General features: G+C 37.9%; 2 protein-coding genes and 1 long non-coding RNA gene across 7 annotated transcripts; 1 reads left to right on the plus strand and 2 right to left on the minus strand.

Annotated features, from left to right (window-relative positions):
- Window positions 1–706: 706 nt before the first annotated feature.
- Window positions 707–10016, minus strand: LOC125213458 (protein phosphatase 2C and cyclic nucleotide-binding/kinase domain-containing protein). Of its 5 annotated transcripts, none has more exons than XM_048114018.2 (16): window positions 9806–10013; window positions 8328–9470; window positions 7530–7661; window positions 7182–7412; window positions 6957–7082; window positions 5735–5797; window positions 5481–5563; window positions 4082–4313; window positions 3667–3989; window positions 3445–3532; window positions 3241–3307; window positions 2745–3022; window positions 2594–2659; window positions 2384–2505; window positions 1389–1542; window positions 707–1308 (listed from the first exon to the last, which is right to left on the minus strand). In XM_048114018.2, the coding sequence occupies exons 2-16, from the start codon at window positions 9360–9362 to the stop codon at window positions 1066–1068; spliced, it is 3243 nt and encodes a 1080-aa protein (XP_047969975.1). In that variant the 5' UTR covers window positions 9363–9470; window positions 9806–10013; the 3' UTR covers window positions 707–1065. The 5 variants fall into 5 exon arrangements, 3 of the variants coding, with proteins under 3 accessions (XP_047969975.1, XP_047969976.1, XP_047969977.1); XM_048114019.2 differs by having other exon boundaries at window positions 9769–10013; XM_048114020.2 differs by lacking the exon at window positions 9806–10013 and adding an exon at window positions 9649–9776.
- Window positions 10017–11105: 1089 nt separating this feature from the next.
- Window positions 11106–13852, plus strand: LOC125210707 (putative aldehyde oxidase Art an 7). The gene is made up of 2 exons (XM_048110283.2): window positions 11106–11612; window positions 12400–13852. The coding sequence occupies exons 1-2, from the start codon at window positions 11115–11117 to the stop codon at window positions 13732–13734; spliced, it is 1833 nt and encodes a 610-aa protein (XP_047966240.1). The 5' UTR covers window positions 11106–11114; the 3' UTR covers window positions 13735–13852.
- Window positions 13853–14022: 170 nt separating this feature from the next.
- LOC125209078 (uncharacterized) lies at window positions 14023–16965 on the minus strand. The gene is made up of 5 exons (XR_007174298.2): window positions 16487–16965; window positions 14811–14890; window positions 14647–14726; window positions 14404–14487; window positions 14023–14308 (listed from the first exon to the last, which is right to left on the minus strand). It is a non-coding gene; the product is annotated as an uncharacterized LOC125209078 (long non-coding RNA).
- Between the last annotated feature and the right edge of the window lie 1900 nt (window positions 16966–18865).

The following is an 18865-nucleotide window of genomic DNA, read 5'->3' on the forward strand; positions in this document are numbered from 1 at the left end:
CGAAGAAGAGCGACGTCGGCCTCCTCGTATAGAGGAATTTCCGGGGCTGGTGCTAGCCCTAGAGGGGAATGAAGCGGTTTTCTTGTATCGGAAGAGGCTGGAGGGTTCGGATGTGAAGGGAGACCTGAACAGGATGTTTGTGACGAGAAGGGAGAGGCTGATGGAGGCGTTGACGGAGGAGGAGACGGCGGGTATCAATGGCGGCAATGAAGGGCTTGTGGTTGTAGGGTTGGATGAAGGTGGGAGAATTTACAAGTTGGGATTGAAGAGGTGGAGGAGCTTGAACATGATGGTTATTAACTGTGATTGGAAGAAGATGGTTGTGGCAAACAATGCAGCTAAAGGCCATGAGGCCAACATTTGGGGTTTTCGTCGACTTGGCAAACTTGGCCTTGCTATCGCATTCAAACCCTAATTAACTTGATTTGTGCTCACTTTTTGACAGAATGTTAGTTAGATGTGTGAGTGAATTTAATTGATTATGTTTTCCCCAAAAGTGTACATTTTGTTTCATGAATGTATTGTCTTCATTAACATCATCTTCTTCATACTAGCATTTATTAAAATTATGATTTAAATCACGTTTGCATCTAAGAATTTTGATTGATTGATTTCGAAATAATCAAATAAGAGAAATTCAAATCTTCAACTATATTAAGGGTTGCAAATGTCATGAAATTTAACATATCGAAAACAAGCATTATGGTTAATGCAACAACAATGCTTCGATTATGTTCAATAATAATCTAGGATACAGAAACCTATTAATTCCGTAAATGGCTATAATTTTATGATTTTAAATAACTTAATTTACTCAGACGTGGTATGCAAACCAAAAGAGAGTTCCTTCATTTACATATATATCTACCTACTCACTAAACGTAGAGAACTCTAAATACTATCCTTCCTCTGTGTGCACTGAACAAGCAAGCGGCAGCTAATTTTCCCTCCGTGCTGATTGATTGATCATAGTGTGAAGAGGGGACGGACTCTTACCGAAGGTCTTTACAACAAGCAAGTTCTGCAATGTTGCAAACTCCACAGAGACAAATTTCAACTGCTCCCCTACCAATCTTCAAGCCATTCTGGCACATTAGGTTCTTCAAATTCCCGGAGAGGGGAAGATGGAGCAGCCGCATCATCAAAATGGGTTTCAAGGTATTGATTTATACGGAAGATAATATCAGGGGGAACCGCAACCCTGCGTTCTGCTAGTCCTTCCCAATCTATGTCATGGAACCATGGATGGGCTTTAATGGAGTCAATGCCTTCACTTCCAAGTCTTGCACTTTCTTCTACTTCAAGTAACTGAATACTATATTATCGTTAGAATTCATGTTCATATGCACTAACTGCAAAAGGTAAGGAAATGGCATTGATGATATAACCTTAGTGATGATATCAACAGCTTCATTGCTAAATTCTTGTGGAAGTGTCAATTGTCCTTTGACAATTCTTGCGAATGTGAGCTCACTCTCTCTCCAGGATCCAAAAGGCATTTCACCTTTCAGCATGAAGTAGATCAAAGCTCCCACTGCCCACCTGTACAACTAGGCTATTTTAAGAAAATTCTAGGATGGCCAATATAATTAATTAGCTGCACAAAAGTAATCAGACAACAGCACAAAATTAGCAGTTGCACAAAATTCCAGAATGCCATACATACAACATGCAAGTATACGCTGGGTCTACAACTATCCAACATGAGGGCAATACTGTGATATCATCTTTAATTAGTTTAGATCATTGTCAAAATTTATCTTTAGTTTATCCTTGGTTGTTTGATTTTATCTTTCAGGAGACTTTAGTTGGTATTTATCTTTTTCCTAGTTTTAGTATGTTCAGGAGTCTTTTGGTATCTTTAGTAGATAACTATATAATTGGGCTATGTTTCTCAGTTTAAATTGTCCAGAAATTTAGTTGAGTTTTGCCAAGCTGAGTGTTGCTGGCGATTGCCGTGTGTTGCACTCCTTAGCTGTGGCCTTTTCGAAGGCGCAATCCTGTGATTATTTTCAATTTATTGATATATAGAACTACTATACTATTTTGAGTCATATTCTTTTCTGTTTGGTGGTTTTACTGTGCTCCTTATTCTCTGCAACCGATTATCCATCTCCTCTGCCTTTACTCTTATCGTATACAAAACATAATTAGTCCAAGAAATAGTCTATCACTTGCTTATAGAAGGTGCAAACATACCAGAAGAACTAATATCATTCATTGACATGGCAACATCACCAACTAATGAGAGGCCTAAAAGGAATATTAGGCTGTCATCTTCGTATATTACGATAGCCACAGAGAATAAACATTTCACTGTCACATTTGAAAGAGTTTTTTTTATGGCAATTGTAATAAAAGAAATCTAATCTAATTGTCATACCAGTCAGCAGGGAAGCCATGGCCTTTCCCTTGGATTATTTCAGGAGCCAGAGAATCTGCTATACCACAAATTGTGAATGTTCTTTCACCAGATAATTGCTTCCCAAATCTGAAATCCACTAGCTAGATTGAAATATTGCAAACTCAGTATGACTTAATATTTCCTTAAAGAAAGGACGTGTAATGAATCTGGAAATAAATATCATCGAACCTGTATATATCCTGTATGATCAAACACCAGAACATCAGGGGACACTCCTCGATACAGAATTCCGATCTGAAATATGAATACCAATCACAAAAGCAGAATTGACACAAGGAAGAGTTTCAAGTAAGAAATCAGAATTTTCAGTCAAGCACACCTTGTGTAAACCTTCTAATGCAAGAACAACAGAGGCAGCACAAAATTGTGCAGATGTTTCAGCCAGTGGGCTGTGAATTATTGATTTCATACAGCAAGCAATACGTGTATCAAGAAGTATGCCAGCATATGATTCATCGGCAGAAGTGCATACAACTTGAGGCACGAAAACAGACTGACTTATAGACATCATTAGGTTCTTCTCCTTCAATACTGTTGCTTCTTTACCAAGGTTCCTAACCTTCTGCTTTGAGAATCTTTTTAAGGTAAACAACTTCTCTGCAGATGAAAATGTACAACTTTTTTAAGTTCATTAACAAAAAATCTTCCTTATCATGACTGTGTAAGAAATTTTCATACCGACTCCAAATTAGGCTGGTATAAGTATAAAATAATGTAAGCAGCTGGACAATAAGCGCGCCAGTGGGAAAATCCAGACTGATATCACAAACATTTGTAAAATGCTAAACATGCAAAACAAAGTGAATAAAACTAACCTGAGTCAGGCACACGTATGAGACCAATATCACTGCAATCTGTGCAATACAAATAGTTTCTCCACTCCTGGATAAAATAAGTAAAATTATTGTCTTCCATAGAAGTCATTAGAAAGGACAATGTTGCTCTCAGGTTCGAGTCCTCCGTGTGGCGGCCTTTAAATTTAATCCAAAAAAAAGAAAGGACAAATGTTGGCCACTTACCAAATCAGAAAGTTGAACCTTGTTTATGGTTGATGTATCTAAATCTTTAACAGGTTCAGGAGATAAACTAGTTGAGACTTCTTTTGACCTATAAATTTAAAGCAAAATAAAAAGTAGAGTTAGAAAACAGGTCTTTCTATCTGCAGATATCTAGACATTATTTTTAGACAGCTAGAATGTTACATGAAAAGAGTAAAGTATTTAGAGAAAATGATGACATACTTTTGATCATGATCATCCTGAGAAAGCTTTGTTGGAGGCCCAACAACTGAATCAAACTTTTCCTTTGTTAATACGGAGCACACCACGTCTCCAACAGCAACAGCACTCAAAGAAGTGATTTGCTCACCCAGAAGTGTCCATTCTCCAAAATAGCTGCCTTCATTCTTCTCCACTGAATAGCTCTTACCAGACATACTATCATCTTGCTCCTCAACTGCAGGCAAGATGAGACTGGACAGATTGGCACTTTTTACCAAATCCATCTCACAAGTAATTTTTATGATTCCTTTCTGTATGACATACAAACCCAAGAGTTCCTCATTCTGCATAGATGAGTCAAAGAGAATTTGAGAGAGAGTTGCAACTAAAAACCACAACATTTTTAGAGAGGAAAAAAAGGAAAGAGGAAATGTACCTTATCAACTATCTTCTGACCGTCACAAAAAGTCACCTCTAAAAGTGAATCTGCAATACTACTCAGCTGTAAGATTGTCAACCTTGAAAGAAGATCTACTGATCGAAGTAACTTTAACGATGATAAATTAGAAAATTCGGACATGAGAATTCCTCTAAAATCTTCTCGTTTAAGTGCCCAGAGAGTTCCATTGGTCACAGCTTGAACAGAAGCTTGGAGTGGCTTGTTGTACCTGCAATTCAACACAAACAATCTAAGTAACGAAATTAACTTATGTGTAAAAACAAAGATATACTGACTACCTTACAGATAAAGAAAAGGATTCTATTTCAATTGAAATGGGATACAATACCCATATTCCTTGGAGACCTTTCATTATCGCCCATTGGTGGAGACCATGTGTCACATTCCATACAGAATTATTTACTCATTTAAATTATTTTATAATACCCTAAGTTCAAACTACACAAAAGCCTAGGACCAATAACAAGCAAATATTGAAACCAAGAATGTTGCTAGCAAAAGAAAATAAACAGGGTTCAGCATCATATGAACTTCTTGTGTCTAAATAACGATCCTAATTTACGAAAATTTTGAAGTCCAGCAACTCAATGATGAAAAATATAACTAAGATACTGTCATGTTCCACATGCACCCACTTTTTACGGCATCTTGATAACTTGATGTAACTATGCCGCAGTAAAGATTAATGTGGCTTTTGTTTTTCTCACTTTCATCAATGATCAAATATTAGGATTTAATGTCTCCAGTTCATCAGCTCACTTGAGAAATTTCTTAAATACATATTTAGAACCCTCTTGAGGTATTCACTCTAAAAACTCTTCAGAATATGACACATGGTAAATTCCTTTAAAAATCTCAAACTCAACCCTGATTGATTTCATATCAATAAACAACATTCTTGAGTTGAATTGTCGAGAGCATTAAATTTGAGGAAAAAGATGAGAATGACATGGATGGAGGAATAGAAAGGATGAATTGGATTATTTAAGAGATCATAAAATGATTCTAACTGAAACATGGTTGGTTAAATAAGGAGAGCAATAAGAACTGAAGGACTTTATGGGCTTCCACAGGAAGAGGGATACGTACTACGTAGAGTAGAGTATGTACGGCATGTTACATAACATTAGTTATTACACAAATAAAAGTCATTGCTAAACTGGCGCTATGTACTCACTATCACAGAGGGAAGGTTTATAAGTCTTACAGGGAGTAGATAATATAAACAAGAGAAACTGATGCAATCTCTAACAAATATATGATCAACTTTTGGCTGGCTGAACCCTATATTAAGCCTTAACTTAAAAAAGAAATTCAAATGAGTGATTTAAAGATTTTATTTTAGTATGAAAAAAGGAGGTAATCGACATCTCACATCAGTGCCAACTCTCCAAAGGAAGATAGCTTTTCAGCGGTGTAGCGCTGTAGCACCCTGGGAATATTGCTATCTTTCTCTTCCTGGCATATAAGTTCAGAGTGAGAAAATTCACAACAAGAAAATTAAGATATTTGGTTAATGGTTTTAACCACAGACGAAAAGTCTGGTAACAATAAGACGGCTTTTTTTATCAGCTAAATAGCAATTAATAAAACACAATTCTTTCTGTACCATATAGCAAGTAAATTCACCTGAGTAGCCAAGACCTCAAACTCTCCATCACCAACAACAAAAAAACAGTCACCTTCTCCACCCTGAAAAATACAAATTAGTAACTTATACAAGCAGCAACAGACTAAAATATGTGCTAAGACAGATAGATGAAGGTGGCTGTTGGCTGCTGGAATCTTAAAAGAACGGAACAAAGAATAGGAGAGCAGCAAATATAGAACTGAAAATAGAAAAGGACTGAAATTAAATTGATATAACCGAACAGATTAAGTAACAAGCATAACGCCACCTCTGCTGAGGGCCTTCACAGCAAATTGCTGGACTCGATTATTATTTTCTGGACACCCTTCTCTGTAAACTCAAGAAGGTATTTAAATAGCAAGACAGACTCCTACTCCTACTCCTACTATAATACTACAAGATAAACCTAATCATATAATAAACTAAAGACTCTTAAAGATAAACTAGAATAGCAACAGAAAACAAACTAATTTAATCTTCTAAAGTATGACATCAGCATGTGGATTGATATGAACTGCCCAGCTGACAAAACAGTTTGGTCCTCAAGGCTGGAGTTGGAATCGTCCATGGGGGATCCTACTCATGCTTAATGACATAAGACAATGTATAGCACCGCAGAAAAACCAAAAGAGCAAGGAACGAAAACTGCCTAACAAGCGGAAGAGCAGCAGGCGTGGGCAGTTGGATGGAGGGTAATGAATAGAATGGAGACTAAAAATCTTCCGCTTGCTGCCCATCCAACCTCTCAAGCAGAAGAAGAAATCTCTCAAACTGCCCCACAAGCAGAAGATTTTCTAAATGAACTGACTAAAAATCTACAGGACAGTAACTAGATCAGTTCTTTCTCGCTCAATCTAAACCTCTCGGTGACTCGCTACCCACCTCTCAACACAGTTCCAACCTAAGGTAGAGTTTTATACTAGCTGGGCCTTAGGGTTTCATATACGTGTCTTTAGTGCAGGGATTTTAGTGTAGTGCCAGAATGAGCTTCTGCAGATTAAAAGTACTTTTATTTCCTTCCACCTGGTTTGATGCACTTTCAGAATGAAATTCTGTGTTTTTCACTGAAGTTGTAGATTTATTTACAAATCCAAAATTTGACCATTAGGTTTCATGTACATGAACAGGTTTAAATTATTGATGACGAATAGGGTACCAAAGCACCTCTGTTAAGCGCCTAAGTTAAGCACTCAAGGTGCTAGGAGTTAAAAAGAGAATCACCTGCTTTACCACTATGTCTCCTGCTCCAACTTCAATTCTTTGCATGCAGTCCAACAATACTTGACACTGTGAATCAGTAAGCTTTCTAAAGAGAAAATGGTCCCGCAATGCCTGTTCAATTTGAGCCTGCCATATATATGTTAAATGAGATCAAAGGACAATTGAATTTTAAAAAATGAACATTTAAATAATGTATAGGAGTAAAGTTCACAGAAAGGGATCTACTTCTTCTTCCCAGGTCTTTCTATGGGCTGGGGATGAAGGAACCCAAGCTTGACCATTCTCAAGAGAACTTTCAAGAGCACGCAGTCGTGCACGGGATATATCATGCCTTGCACGTTGGTTTTTGGATCTCCAGTTCATAAGAGATGGAGAATCGGATCCTGATGCTTCAACAACTTGAGGTAAAGATGGTCTTGAAACTGGATCCAAGTCTGCTGAGTGACCAAATGCAGCCTGCATGTACACATGAAGTTATCAGTAAGAGTTTAGAAAAAATAACAGAGATGAAAACAGAAACATTAGAATTACAATGAAGGTGGCACAACATAAGGCAGTAAAGTCCATGCTTACATCATTTAAACCATTTACATGAACAACTATAACAGTTATGTCATCTGTACGGGTTTCATATTGTAGCCAGCGACGATATGATTCAGCAACAATTGCAGCACAAGCATCACGCGGTTCCTTATGTTTTGCAACCTGAATGAATGACAAAAAGGAGGCATCAGTGGTAGAGAGGGGAAAGATTGCATAGAGCACTGTCAAATAACACTAAACAGCAATTCCTTTAAATTTGCTGGATACAATGGAACCTATTACATTTCTAACAAGTTTGTGTGATTATTCTACTTTAAAGATAAGGGTCAGAGGGCTAAACTTACGAACCAACATTATCAAGGAGCAAAAAGTTTTGCTTTTAGACACTGAATTAGGACAGTTCTCATAACGATATATAGTGCAAGAGGCAAATGAAAACAGAGCAGATATATTAGGGTCATGTGGTTACTGAAAGTTATTGTTAAATACTCCCTCCGTTTCTTCATAGTTGAGGCGGAATTTTTTGGCACGGAGTTTTAGAAATGAATGTTAGGTGTGTTAGATAAATAGATAAAAAAGTAAGAGAGATGAAAAGGTAGAGAGAATAAAGTATAAAGTGAATAAAGTAGAGAGGATAAAGTAAGAGAGAGTAAAGTAAGAAAGAGAAAAAAGTTACCATATAAGGAAACGACTCAACTATGAAGAAACTTTCCGAAATGGTAAAATGACTCAACTATGAAGAAACGGAGGGAGTACTGAATAATGTCACGATATATTATTCCGGGGTGAACTACTGTAGCATGACAAGGGAGGGAAGACATAAATTACCATGTCCACCACAGTTTGGCTGGAAAGAAACTCAAAGACACCATCACTTGCAATAACAAAGAAAGGATGACTCTGTGTAAGCTCCAGGACAACAATTTCAGGGTTTGCAACAACGCCTATAGTCTCAGCAATAGAATCACCAATGCTTCTTGTGAAAGCTGTACCAGGATACATACCATTCTGGACCCACAGTCTAGGAGGATCACCATCATCATCTTCTTCAGTTCCCCAACACTGCACGTGTGGATTCTTGAGTCCTTCAATCTGATCCAAAGTCAGAACTCTAGCTCCACAAAGCTTCACCCTTTCAAGTTCATCAGGCCGAAAAGGTGTTTGATCAATAGAAAGATCAACAGCTACAATGTCATTCCCCCTTTTCTCGCCTACGACAGCCCTCGAATCACCAGCATTAGCGATATAAAGCGTCCTACCACGAACCAGGATTGTTACTGCAGTTGTTCCGCTCATGCTGTCATCCAGCGTGTCAGCATGCAATTGGGAGTTTGTTGTCAAGAAAGCTGCATGGCAGGCTTCAACTGCATCCATGTGAAATCGACTATTCCTGAGCAAATTTTCACATAACTTCTGTTTCACAAACTGCGAGCACTGAGTTCCGTATTCGCCATGACCATCAAAAACTCCAAAAAAATGGTCATCTGGACTCGTTCCAAATGGAGCATGAATGCAAAAACTATCTTGGTTGGGCTTATCAAGAGCATCAGGGTAGTAACCTCTCTGAGACAGAAATGAGTAGTGTAATTCATATTCCCCAGATGGAACCTTCACATACTTGGAGCCATCAGGAGGTAAGAATTGAGCTGACACCCTAGACAGCCGAGTAATACCCACCTCATGATCACTGGTTGAATTAACCTGATTTAATTGACCTTCTTTCTCTCCCTCACTCTCAGAACTGGCAGGCGAGAACACTGCAAACTCACTTGCAGCGGTTTTTACAGCTCCACTTCCTTGCAGATTAACATCTCGAGGGGCACACAACTCACCAATACATGTCTTAGAATAAACACAACCCATCACTCAGAACTCCAAATCTCCAAAATCCCAGGTGCATTAGGTTTCCATAATACACAATTCTGTCACAAAGCCCCACAACAGTTGCCGACTTTCAATGGAAGTTTTTTTCTGTAGTCAACAAGATCAAATTCAAAATGCTATCAAAATCAATTGTAGCAGTACAAAAAATCGAACTGGAGGGTTAAAAAAGATCAGCACTAGTTCATTTCCTCATCAGAAAATCGCAGAAATTAATTAATCTTCAAACTAAGCAACATAACTCTTTTACTACATAAATCACAGTTACCATATTCCGCCAGCAATCAGGCATCACAACGAAACAGTGGCATATAACAGTAGAAAACAAAGCGCGATAAAATTAGTAATAACAGTAGAAAAGAGGCCTAATCTGAATGCGCGAGCATACAAGCAGTGAAGTAAGCAGAGTAGATGCGTATACATACAGGGGGAGTGGAGGAAGAAGGGGATGAGGATGTGAGTGATGTAATATGATTGATGGTAAGTAGATGATGAGGGAATTGAGGTGTACTGGATGTGGAGAGGAGTGAGGAGACGTAGCAGCAGTGCGTGTGTGAGTGTGAGTGTGTGGGTATGGAGTGAGACTGGGATGGAATGGGGTCCATTCTCTCTCTGGGTTGGATTGGAGAGCGATGGAGATAAAGCTGGACCCATGCCAGACTTCGCCCATTCCCCCCAACCGCTTCTATTTATACAGAATGTTTTATTATCAATTTCTATAAAGTAACTTTTTTTATTATATAGATTATAGCCTTCATTAATATTTAACAAGCATTATAAAATATAAAGGGAAGATGTGTATGTTTTGTTTTTATTTCATTTAGCAATTTTTTGGCACATGTGCTTTGTCTACATCCGTTGATTTTATTTTACTTGTTGACATTACTTGAATAGAAAAATTAGTAAAAAATAAATGACATGATAAAAATTGAAATGGATGTTACGATTATTTTAAATTTTCCATAATATATAGTATGTCTTTGTTTTTTTTCTTTTTTTCATCTTTTCCTCTCCAATGAATATAAATTCAAGCGTTCTATTTAATTCAGGGTTCTAAATGATGCATACTTTTATTTACTTGAATTCTCATAAGGACTTCTTAATTTTTTTACTTTCATATTCTAATCTTGATCTGTTATCCTTCATCAAATTTTGATATGAAAACTTATATAAGAGGGATATCTTATACTCTCTCGTTTAACCAGAATGTTAATCAAGCATAATTGTGTTACGATTGTTAAAGTTTGTAAAAGGATTATTTTCTACTCTCTCATTTAACTTCATTTTAGATTTTTAGTAGTCCACACATATTATCCATCGTAGAAATATTGAAATGCAAAATAAAAAACCACACTATAAATAGTCTCATTCTTATCCATTTTTATCGGTCCATCATATAAAGAAAAAAAAAAAAAAAAGAAGAAGAAGAAGAAGGGCAAAGAACGTTTACGAGTAAGTTCTTCTCAAATAAATATATACTCCTAGCTAGTTGGAACCCCAAATAAATATACCACCAAAAAAAGTAAAGACTCATATTTGCTGTTGATCAATAGAAAGAAAAGTAATACACTAGAAATAGCAACAACCAATCATGTTTGATTTTGAAGTAATAAGTGAGAGTCAATCCTCAAATCTAGGGACATCTTAAGTTATAATCTCCTTTTTTAGACATATATATAAACCATGACACTAATGAAGGTAACAAAAAACCCAGAGAAAGCAAACTACATTCACATGGGTAGGTTGTTGAAATCTCTTCTCATCCTCTCTCTCTTGCATGTCATACATAGTCAAGAAGATGAGGCATCTATAAAACCCCCAAAAATAAAATTTGGATTTTTCAAAGGATTCAGCTTTAGTATCCCATTTGGGAAGAAAGAGCCGGAGCCGGCACCGCCACCAATTGCAACAAGCGATGTCCCTGACCCTGAAGACGGAGGCGGAGGGACCTGGATGTATTATGGCATCGAGAAACTCGAAACCAAAAATGAAAGGCTTGGGAGTTGGGAGATCCATTCGCAAAATTCGGGTGTTTCTGCAATGCACATTCAATTGATGCCTAACAACAAGGCTGCATGGCACGATTCCACCAGCAATGGGCTGTCGGAGATCGATAATAGTCCGCCCTTTTGCAGACCTCGGGTTGGGGGGAGGCAGACAGATTCGAAACAGGACTGTACGGCTCATGCCGTTCAATATGATATCGAGACCGCTCATGTTAGACCCGTCAAGGTTCGTTTCTTCCATCAGCTTTAAACAAATAACTTGTGAGAGCATAAACAAATTTATTAGCTTTAAAAATGACTCCAATTAAGCTCGAGTAAAAGTTCTGTACATATTGCTGCATGGTGTGTCCAATCAATCACAATTGCAGAACTATGTCCTTTTATTGAAAAGCTTCCAAAAATAACTTCTGATGCAAATACTTCGACAACTTCCACTATATCACGCTATATAAACTCTAGATTCAATTTGGTGATAGGAGGTGTGGTTTGTTAGATTTTATAAAGTGATTTTATTTCTCTTTTTTACACTAATATGAAATGTGCGAACAACTTTCTTATCTAAATGTTTGGTTTTTATGATTAAATTTGTACTGAACAACTCAAGCTTTAACTCTATCTATCAGCCCAAAATATAATAGATTGTTTAATTATCTTTTAATTCATAATATAAAAAAATAAAAATATTCTCCCAAAATTATTATTGATTTTGTCTGTCTTGGCTTTTATGTATTTTTGCAAGAACATAAACAACAAATTAGAAGTTTTTTTTTTTTTTTTCATTTTGTTACAATAATTCTCCAATTTATCATAAGTAATTCAAAACTAAAACCAAATAATCCAAACAATCGAATTTTACTATCCTAGGAACGATACGAGTTTTAATACGAGAGAAACAGAAAAACAAATGAAGTGTTGTAATTAAGTGGATAGTAGGATTGATAGTTAAAATTATTTAAAAAAAATAGAAAGTGGACTAATTTTGTGAGACGGTTTAAAATGACAAAATGAATCAGGTGGACTCAAGCCCTTGGTGCTCATCCGGCGGGCTTTCGCGCAGCGGAAGCCTGATCTCCACCGGCGGCGACAAAGACGGCCTAAAATCCGTGAGAATTCTAAAGCCATGCAATGACTGCAATTTCGAAGAAAACAAGCGAGCCCTCTTCTCCAACCGCTGGTACGCCACTCAACATACCCTCGACGACGGCAACTTCGTCCTCGTCGGCGGCCGCAACGCCTACAACTACGAGATTGTCCCTCCAGACACCCTTACATTCACACCCCAGCTCTTCGAGCTCCCCCTCCTCGAAGACACCAACGATGACGCCGGCCGCGAGAACAACCTCTACCCCTTCGTCAACCTCCTCCCTGACGGCAACCTCTTCGTCTTCGCCAACCACAAGTCCATCATCCTCGAGCCCCGCACCGGCAAAACCGTCCGCCCTCTCCCCGATTTAGCAGGCGGCTCCCGCAACTATCCCGCCTCAGGGATGTCCGCTCTCCTCCCCATCGATCTTAGTACAGACAACCCTAGCATTGAAATCCTCGTATGCGGTGGGAACACCCGCGAGGCTTACATACTGTCAGACTTGCAACAGCCGAAAAGAACATTTGTGGAGGCTGCACGTGACTGCGGGAGGCTGAACCTCAACATGGAGGGAGCTGATTGGGAGAAGGAGGATATGCCTACGCCGCGGGTGATGGGGGACATGCAACTTCTCCCAACCGGAGATGTGTTGATGCTTAATGGCGCGAAGTCGGGGACTTCTGCTTGGGATGCAGCGGATGTGCCTAATCTCACCCCAGTTTTGTATAGCCCGAATAAAGAGAAGGGGGTACGGTTTCAAGAGTTGGCTCCTTCCGCTGTCCCGAGGATGTACCATTCATGCTCTACAGTGTTGCCTGATGGGAAGATCCTTGTTGCCGGTAGCAACACTAACGCCTTCTACAAGCTCGAGAAATATGGAGACAACTTCAAGTTCCCTACGGAGCTCAGGGTGGAGAAGTTCTCACCGCCATATTTGGCGCCAGATATGGTGATCAACCGTGTCGAAATCATGGATGGAGAAACCGAAAGGGAATTGAAGTATGGAGTAGAGTTTGATTTGGTGATTGGATCACGAGATGTTAAGCAGGGTGATATTAAGGTGACGATGTACTCGCCGCCCTTCACCACACATGGTTACTCTATGAACCAGAGGTTGCTGATTTTGAAGCTCGTGAGTGTGCAGAATGGGAGGATCAAGGTGGTTGCGCCGCCCACAGCAAGGCTTGCTCCGCCCGGGCACTATCTTGTCTTTGTTGTTCATCGAGAGGTTCCGAGCCGTGGAATATGGGTACATATTGAGTAGGAAAACTAATTGTATTTGGTGCTTGGTTATAATCTTGGACATGATTTCTTATGGGACAAATTAAGTAGTGCCAAGAAATGCCTCTACATCCTTTTATAATGATTGAATCTATATAATAAGAGAGTTTGGAAATTTAAAGTGTCATTTTTAGACTCTGAGAAACACTTCAGCATTATTTTTATACTTATTGACTCATGTTATTATGTCATTAACATCAATTAGTTATCCGTAAGTTATGAGTATACATAAGGTGTATAACTATTAACTAGCACCAAAAACAGAGGCCCAGATCTAAATCAGTTATATTATCATTACATGTTTTTTGTCAACCACCTCATTCGCTAAGGTTGCCAATAAAAAATTATTCTAAACATTGCTCAATTGATCAAGGGGCCTACAAATATCACAAGTAGAATACCACAATATCTTCAATTAATCATTTTCTCTTTTCTCTATATGGAACATCAAAGTCGTCAGACCCTTTATCCTAATGTATCATGAGCAAGGGTACTTACTGCCATGGATTCTTCTTTCTTGCTCCACTTCTTTTCGAGCTAGTCGGAGTGCCAGATTTCTTCGAATGATGGTACATGTCAGTCACTGATGGTGAAGTTTTGATATTGCATTCACTTTTAATTTAATTCAGGTAGTATGTATTGTATAGCATACCGATTTGGATTTCTTGGTTTTCCCATGGGGGACTTCAATTTGTATATCCGGACCATCCAGTGATGAGTGGTGTAGACCTACATACTAGACATAAAAAAACAGAAAAAATAAGAAAAGAGCGAGCTCCACTGATGACACCAACAAGATAGTGTTGCATAGCTCGTGCGAATGTATTCTCATTAGAGCTATCTCCATGTGAAAGAATAGCATCTCAGTAGGAAATTATGTGGGGTCGGAACTTACCTCTTCAAATTGAGTGAGTTTGAAATGCTTTTACCCAATTTCAGTGTTCCTAACCCTGTCTCCCTTCTGTCTCTACAAACCTACAAGACAAACAAAGTCATATAGCCAATTTTTATGTGGTAAGAGGGCACTATCTATACATAAAATCAACAATGAATTCACACCTAAAATATGAAAGTTTTTACATGAGGCAGTTGAGCATGGTTGGAGTAGCTTGAGAATCAATCAGGTACTGACCATTTCTCTGTTCAATGCAAGAATATAATTAGTGAAACAAGCATAGCAGGAAACACAAAAGTTTGATAAAAACACAGGCCATTGATAGCATGGTGATCCACATAACAATGAAAATGTATAATACCCCTTACTCCCTGGAAGGAGCTTCTGTACTGATAACAATAAATGCCAAAACTACCCTTTGAGAACCAGGAACAAGACGTCATTTGAATAACAACAAAGCACATATCATTGATCAATCAAGCATGTAATATCCTAGAGTTAGAAATCACATTCAACTTGCCACGGCATGCCGAATGATAAAAATTGTGCACATAAAGATAAAACTATCACATATAGTGTTTTCTTGATTGTATGGTCCATTATTACAGATTTAGTTTTTTTTTTTCCCGCTCATTACTCACTTAGGCTGAGAGATGCTGCAAAATACATAATCACGTTGCCACATTACAAATGTAAGTATATGATTATAAAAACAAAGTTAGATTAAAAAGTTGGGATATCCCAAAAACCATAAACTTTGGCGCCAAATTCTAGTATTTCTCATGAACTTTAAAATTGGTCTAAAATATCATAAACTTTATATTACGTTTGTTATTTTCCACGACGGGTCAATCACCATATTCGAGTAACGTACATGGATATTTTATCCTACTCGGCAAAACTAAATTAACATGGATATCTTCTACGTGGCTTTTTATCCTACTTGTCACAAACATAAAATGTGGTCGAAAATATTATAAACGTTTCATGGTTGCCCATGTAGAATAAGTTTTTGCCGAAAATATCTTATTTGGGTTGGTTTGGAAAATAGCAAACAGAATGTAAAGTTTGTGATATTTTAGACCAATTTTAAAGTAAGTGGAAAATACCAAAATTTGACCAAAGTTTATAATTTTAGAGACCAATATCTCTAAAAAGTTCGAACGAGTATATATACATACTAAACTCTCTTAGAACATACTGCTTGAAAGCATATACAATTTCATAAAAACAAGGAATTGTGAAAAATAAAAGGAGTAGGTATCTAATAAAGTATATAGTATAATAAACGCTATTAATTAGAAACAATGACTATCCATGCTATCAAGGTTACATGAACTCTATGTTCTTAGATTGGTTACATGAAGAAGAAGAAGTAATTGATTGTTAGGATTTAGATCTGCAAGTTGCTTTTGTTTCTTTTTGCTTTTCATAGCTTTCCTGCCAGGCTGGTTAGTTTAGGAAATGTGTCCCCATTTTACTTTTTCATATTGTCGGCCTATTTTAGGAAACTTTCCAGCATTGTCGGTGCTCCTAGTGGGTTAAGGTTTTGAACGCAGTCTCCGATAGCGCGTCCAGCGACACGCAGATAGGTCTAGGCTTTGCTTGACAAGTATGGTTCGGTGATTCCGCTTGACCTATTAGTGATTCTACTTGTTTAATTGCAAAGAATGCACACTGTGAGAATCCTGCGCTTTCATTACACAACTATTTTTCAAATACGAAACACTGAAATCGGAGTTTGTTTGTGAAAAAAAATCTTCAGACCCCACCCCAGAAAACGGATAAGAAATCACAAATCCCCACACCAGAAATATACATAAATAAACCACAAACTTACCATTTGCAGACGTTTCAACGCCGTCAGTCGTCGGAGGTTTCAAAATGTTGAGTCTTTTAGCCACTTCAAAACAAACTGAAATTGAAATTTAGATTAAAAACAACGCCGGAACTTCTGGGTAGAGATGGAACTTCGGTTCTGAATTTCATGATTAGTTTTTGACTCGGTGATGGAAAAAAAATGAAGATTTGCAACTACAGTTTGTCAAATTTGGTAGGAGTTGAGATATGTGAGCGATTTTGCAAGGAGTGGAAAGATTCAGAGAGAGAGTTGAGAGGTTCAATTGAATGTGAATTGACTGGGACGTGCATTGAATGACCCCTAAAATTCCACACCTTCAACTTAGAAGAAATCATTTTCATCCATGAACTGACAAATTTACTCATCCGATGCCACGAAATGAATAAGCGATGCAAGCCAGATTTATGGAATCTACTCCTCACATCTGGAAATCAAAAGGCTCAAATTGGATGGATGTTATATCTCTATAGGAGCATAAGGACTGTAATGCTCCCGAGAAGAGTATATTCATTTGTATTCATTGATAAACCCATCATTTAATATAAAATCATCACTTTGTTGCAATCAAAATTTCTTAATCAACGCAAAGATGAAAAATAAATAACATCTTAAATCAATAAAATTCCAACACAACCAAATAAATATTGTTCATTTGTATTATAGAACTCCGATACAATAACAATATAAAAATAATATAATCATATCCCAACAAACTCCATCAAACAAATATAAAAAGTTTGCATCATCTTGATTCTTAAACACAATGTCCTCCATCCAACCGAAACCATCTTGAACAATAACTTTCACCAAGAAATTAGAATTAAAAAATGTAAAATAATAAAGCCAAACAAATAGATTAAAAAGAAATTAGAATTAAAAAATGTAAAGTAATAAAGCCAAACAAATAGATTAAAAGGAAATTGGAATTAAAAAATATGAAGTAATAAAGCCAAACAAATAGATAAAAGTCCAAGTAAATGCAATGCAACGCGTACGAGCATTCACAATGGTTGGCCGATGGAGAGGCCTTTCCGATCGGCCAACCATTACACGGAAAGGGTCGATCAACCGCCCCCTCCCAAAGGCCGATATATTAGCCCAAGCCGATGGAATATGGTCGATGATAGGCCATCCATTGCGGGGGGATGGGCCGATCATCGGCCCATTCTTTTTTCTTTTTTCTTTTTTTGATTTTTTTATTCTATTTTATCTACTATAAATACCACATCTCATTCTTTACATTTCCCACACCAACATCTTATATTATCTCATTTTATACAATACTCTTTCACACTCTAGTAGAATATTAATGTCTTTCGGGGTAGTGATTCCGACGACGAAGTAATAAACCGAATGGTACAACGCGTGCTTGTGAGGGCGGAGCGACGTCGTGAAGAAGCGAACCAGGAGGCGGTTCCAAGCCAATCTGCCACCGTCAATCGATCGTCGTGACCACACTGAGGCTTACGACCGGCTGTATGCGGATTACTTTGCCGAGGACCCACGGTAGGGCCCGACGGTTTTCCGTCGGCATTTCAGAATGCGACGAGAGCTATTCTTGCGTTACCAGGACTTCCAGCAGCTTTGGGATGCCGCCGGCAAGCCTGGACTGTCACCACTACAGAAGTGCACAACTGCAATTAGGTAGTTGGCATACGGAGGATCGGCCGACATGTTCGACAAATATTTTCACGTCGCCGACACGACTGGTCCCGATTGGATTGTCTGAAGAAGTTTTGTAAAGGCGTGATCCAGACTTTCGGGCTCACCTATTGTAACACCCGCAAATTTTTGAGTAGTAAAATTTTTTATATTGAATGCGATATGTTGATTAAAAATGAAATTTTGAGAAAAATTAATATTTAATTTCTCGCGAATGGGGTCCAATGTTTATATTACAAAAGAGGCTTTGGGCCTATGAACTAAATAAAATTTACAAGTGGGGATCTCAACTAAACGAGTCCAATTAAATTAAAATAAGTGGGACATCTTAGAGCCCGTTATTTTTCCTCTTCACGGTAGATTCACCAATCTGCTCTCCAAGTGTAACTCCTCTTAGCAAAAATACATCAGATTTGTTCAGCTTCCATTCCCACGCTTGAGCCGTTACCTGCGGGATTAATTCATCCAATTAATCTCATTCATGGTGATTAATTACAAAATAAATCCACATCAATAGCCATTAAACCAAATTAATCACAATTAAGGTGATTAATCGCTAATCATTGCAGCCACCAATTACCCATTAAATCACCCAATTAAGTAGGAGTTAATCCTAATCAACTTCAGGTTGTTTCTCTTTTAAATTCACGGTTACTTCACCATCATTCTCACTTTCACAATATGTAAAGCAGTAGC

The sequence above is a fragment of the Salvia hispanica genome, chromosome 3, assembly GCF_029641045.1.
Source record: "Salvia hispanica isolate PSC_SH4W2 chromosome 3, Shi_PSC_v1, whole genome shotgun sequence".
Lineage (NCBI taxonomy): Eukaryota > Viridiplantae > Streptophyta > Magnoliopsida > Lamiales > Lamiaceae > Salvia > Salvia hispanica.

Bases quoted from the DNA above. Each gene is read 5' to 3' on its own strand.
- LOC125210707 (XM_048110283.2), top strand. From the start codon at position 11,115: ATGGGTAGGTTGTTGAAATCTCTTCTCATCCTCTCTCTCTTGCATGTC. The intron at 11,613-12,399 runs GTTCGTTTCTTC...AAAATGAATCAG, and splicing joins CTCATGTTAGACCCGTCAAG to GTGGACTCAAGCCCTTGGTG.
- LOC125213458 (XM_048114018.2), bottom strand. From the start codon at position 9,362: ATGGGTTGTGTTTATTCTAAGACATGTATTGGTGAGTTGTGTGCCCCT. The intron at 7,413-7,529 runs GTAAGCATGGAC...GTGTACATGCAG, and splicing joins ATGTAAATGGTTTAAATGAT to GCTGCATTTGGTCACTCAGC. The intron at 4,314-5,480 runs GTGAGATGTCGA...GTTGAATTGCAG, and splicing joins TTTGGAGAGTTGGCACTGAT to GTACAACAAGCCACTCCAAG.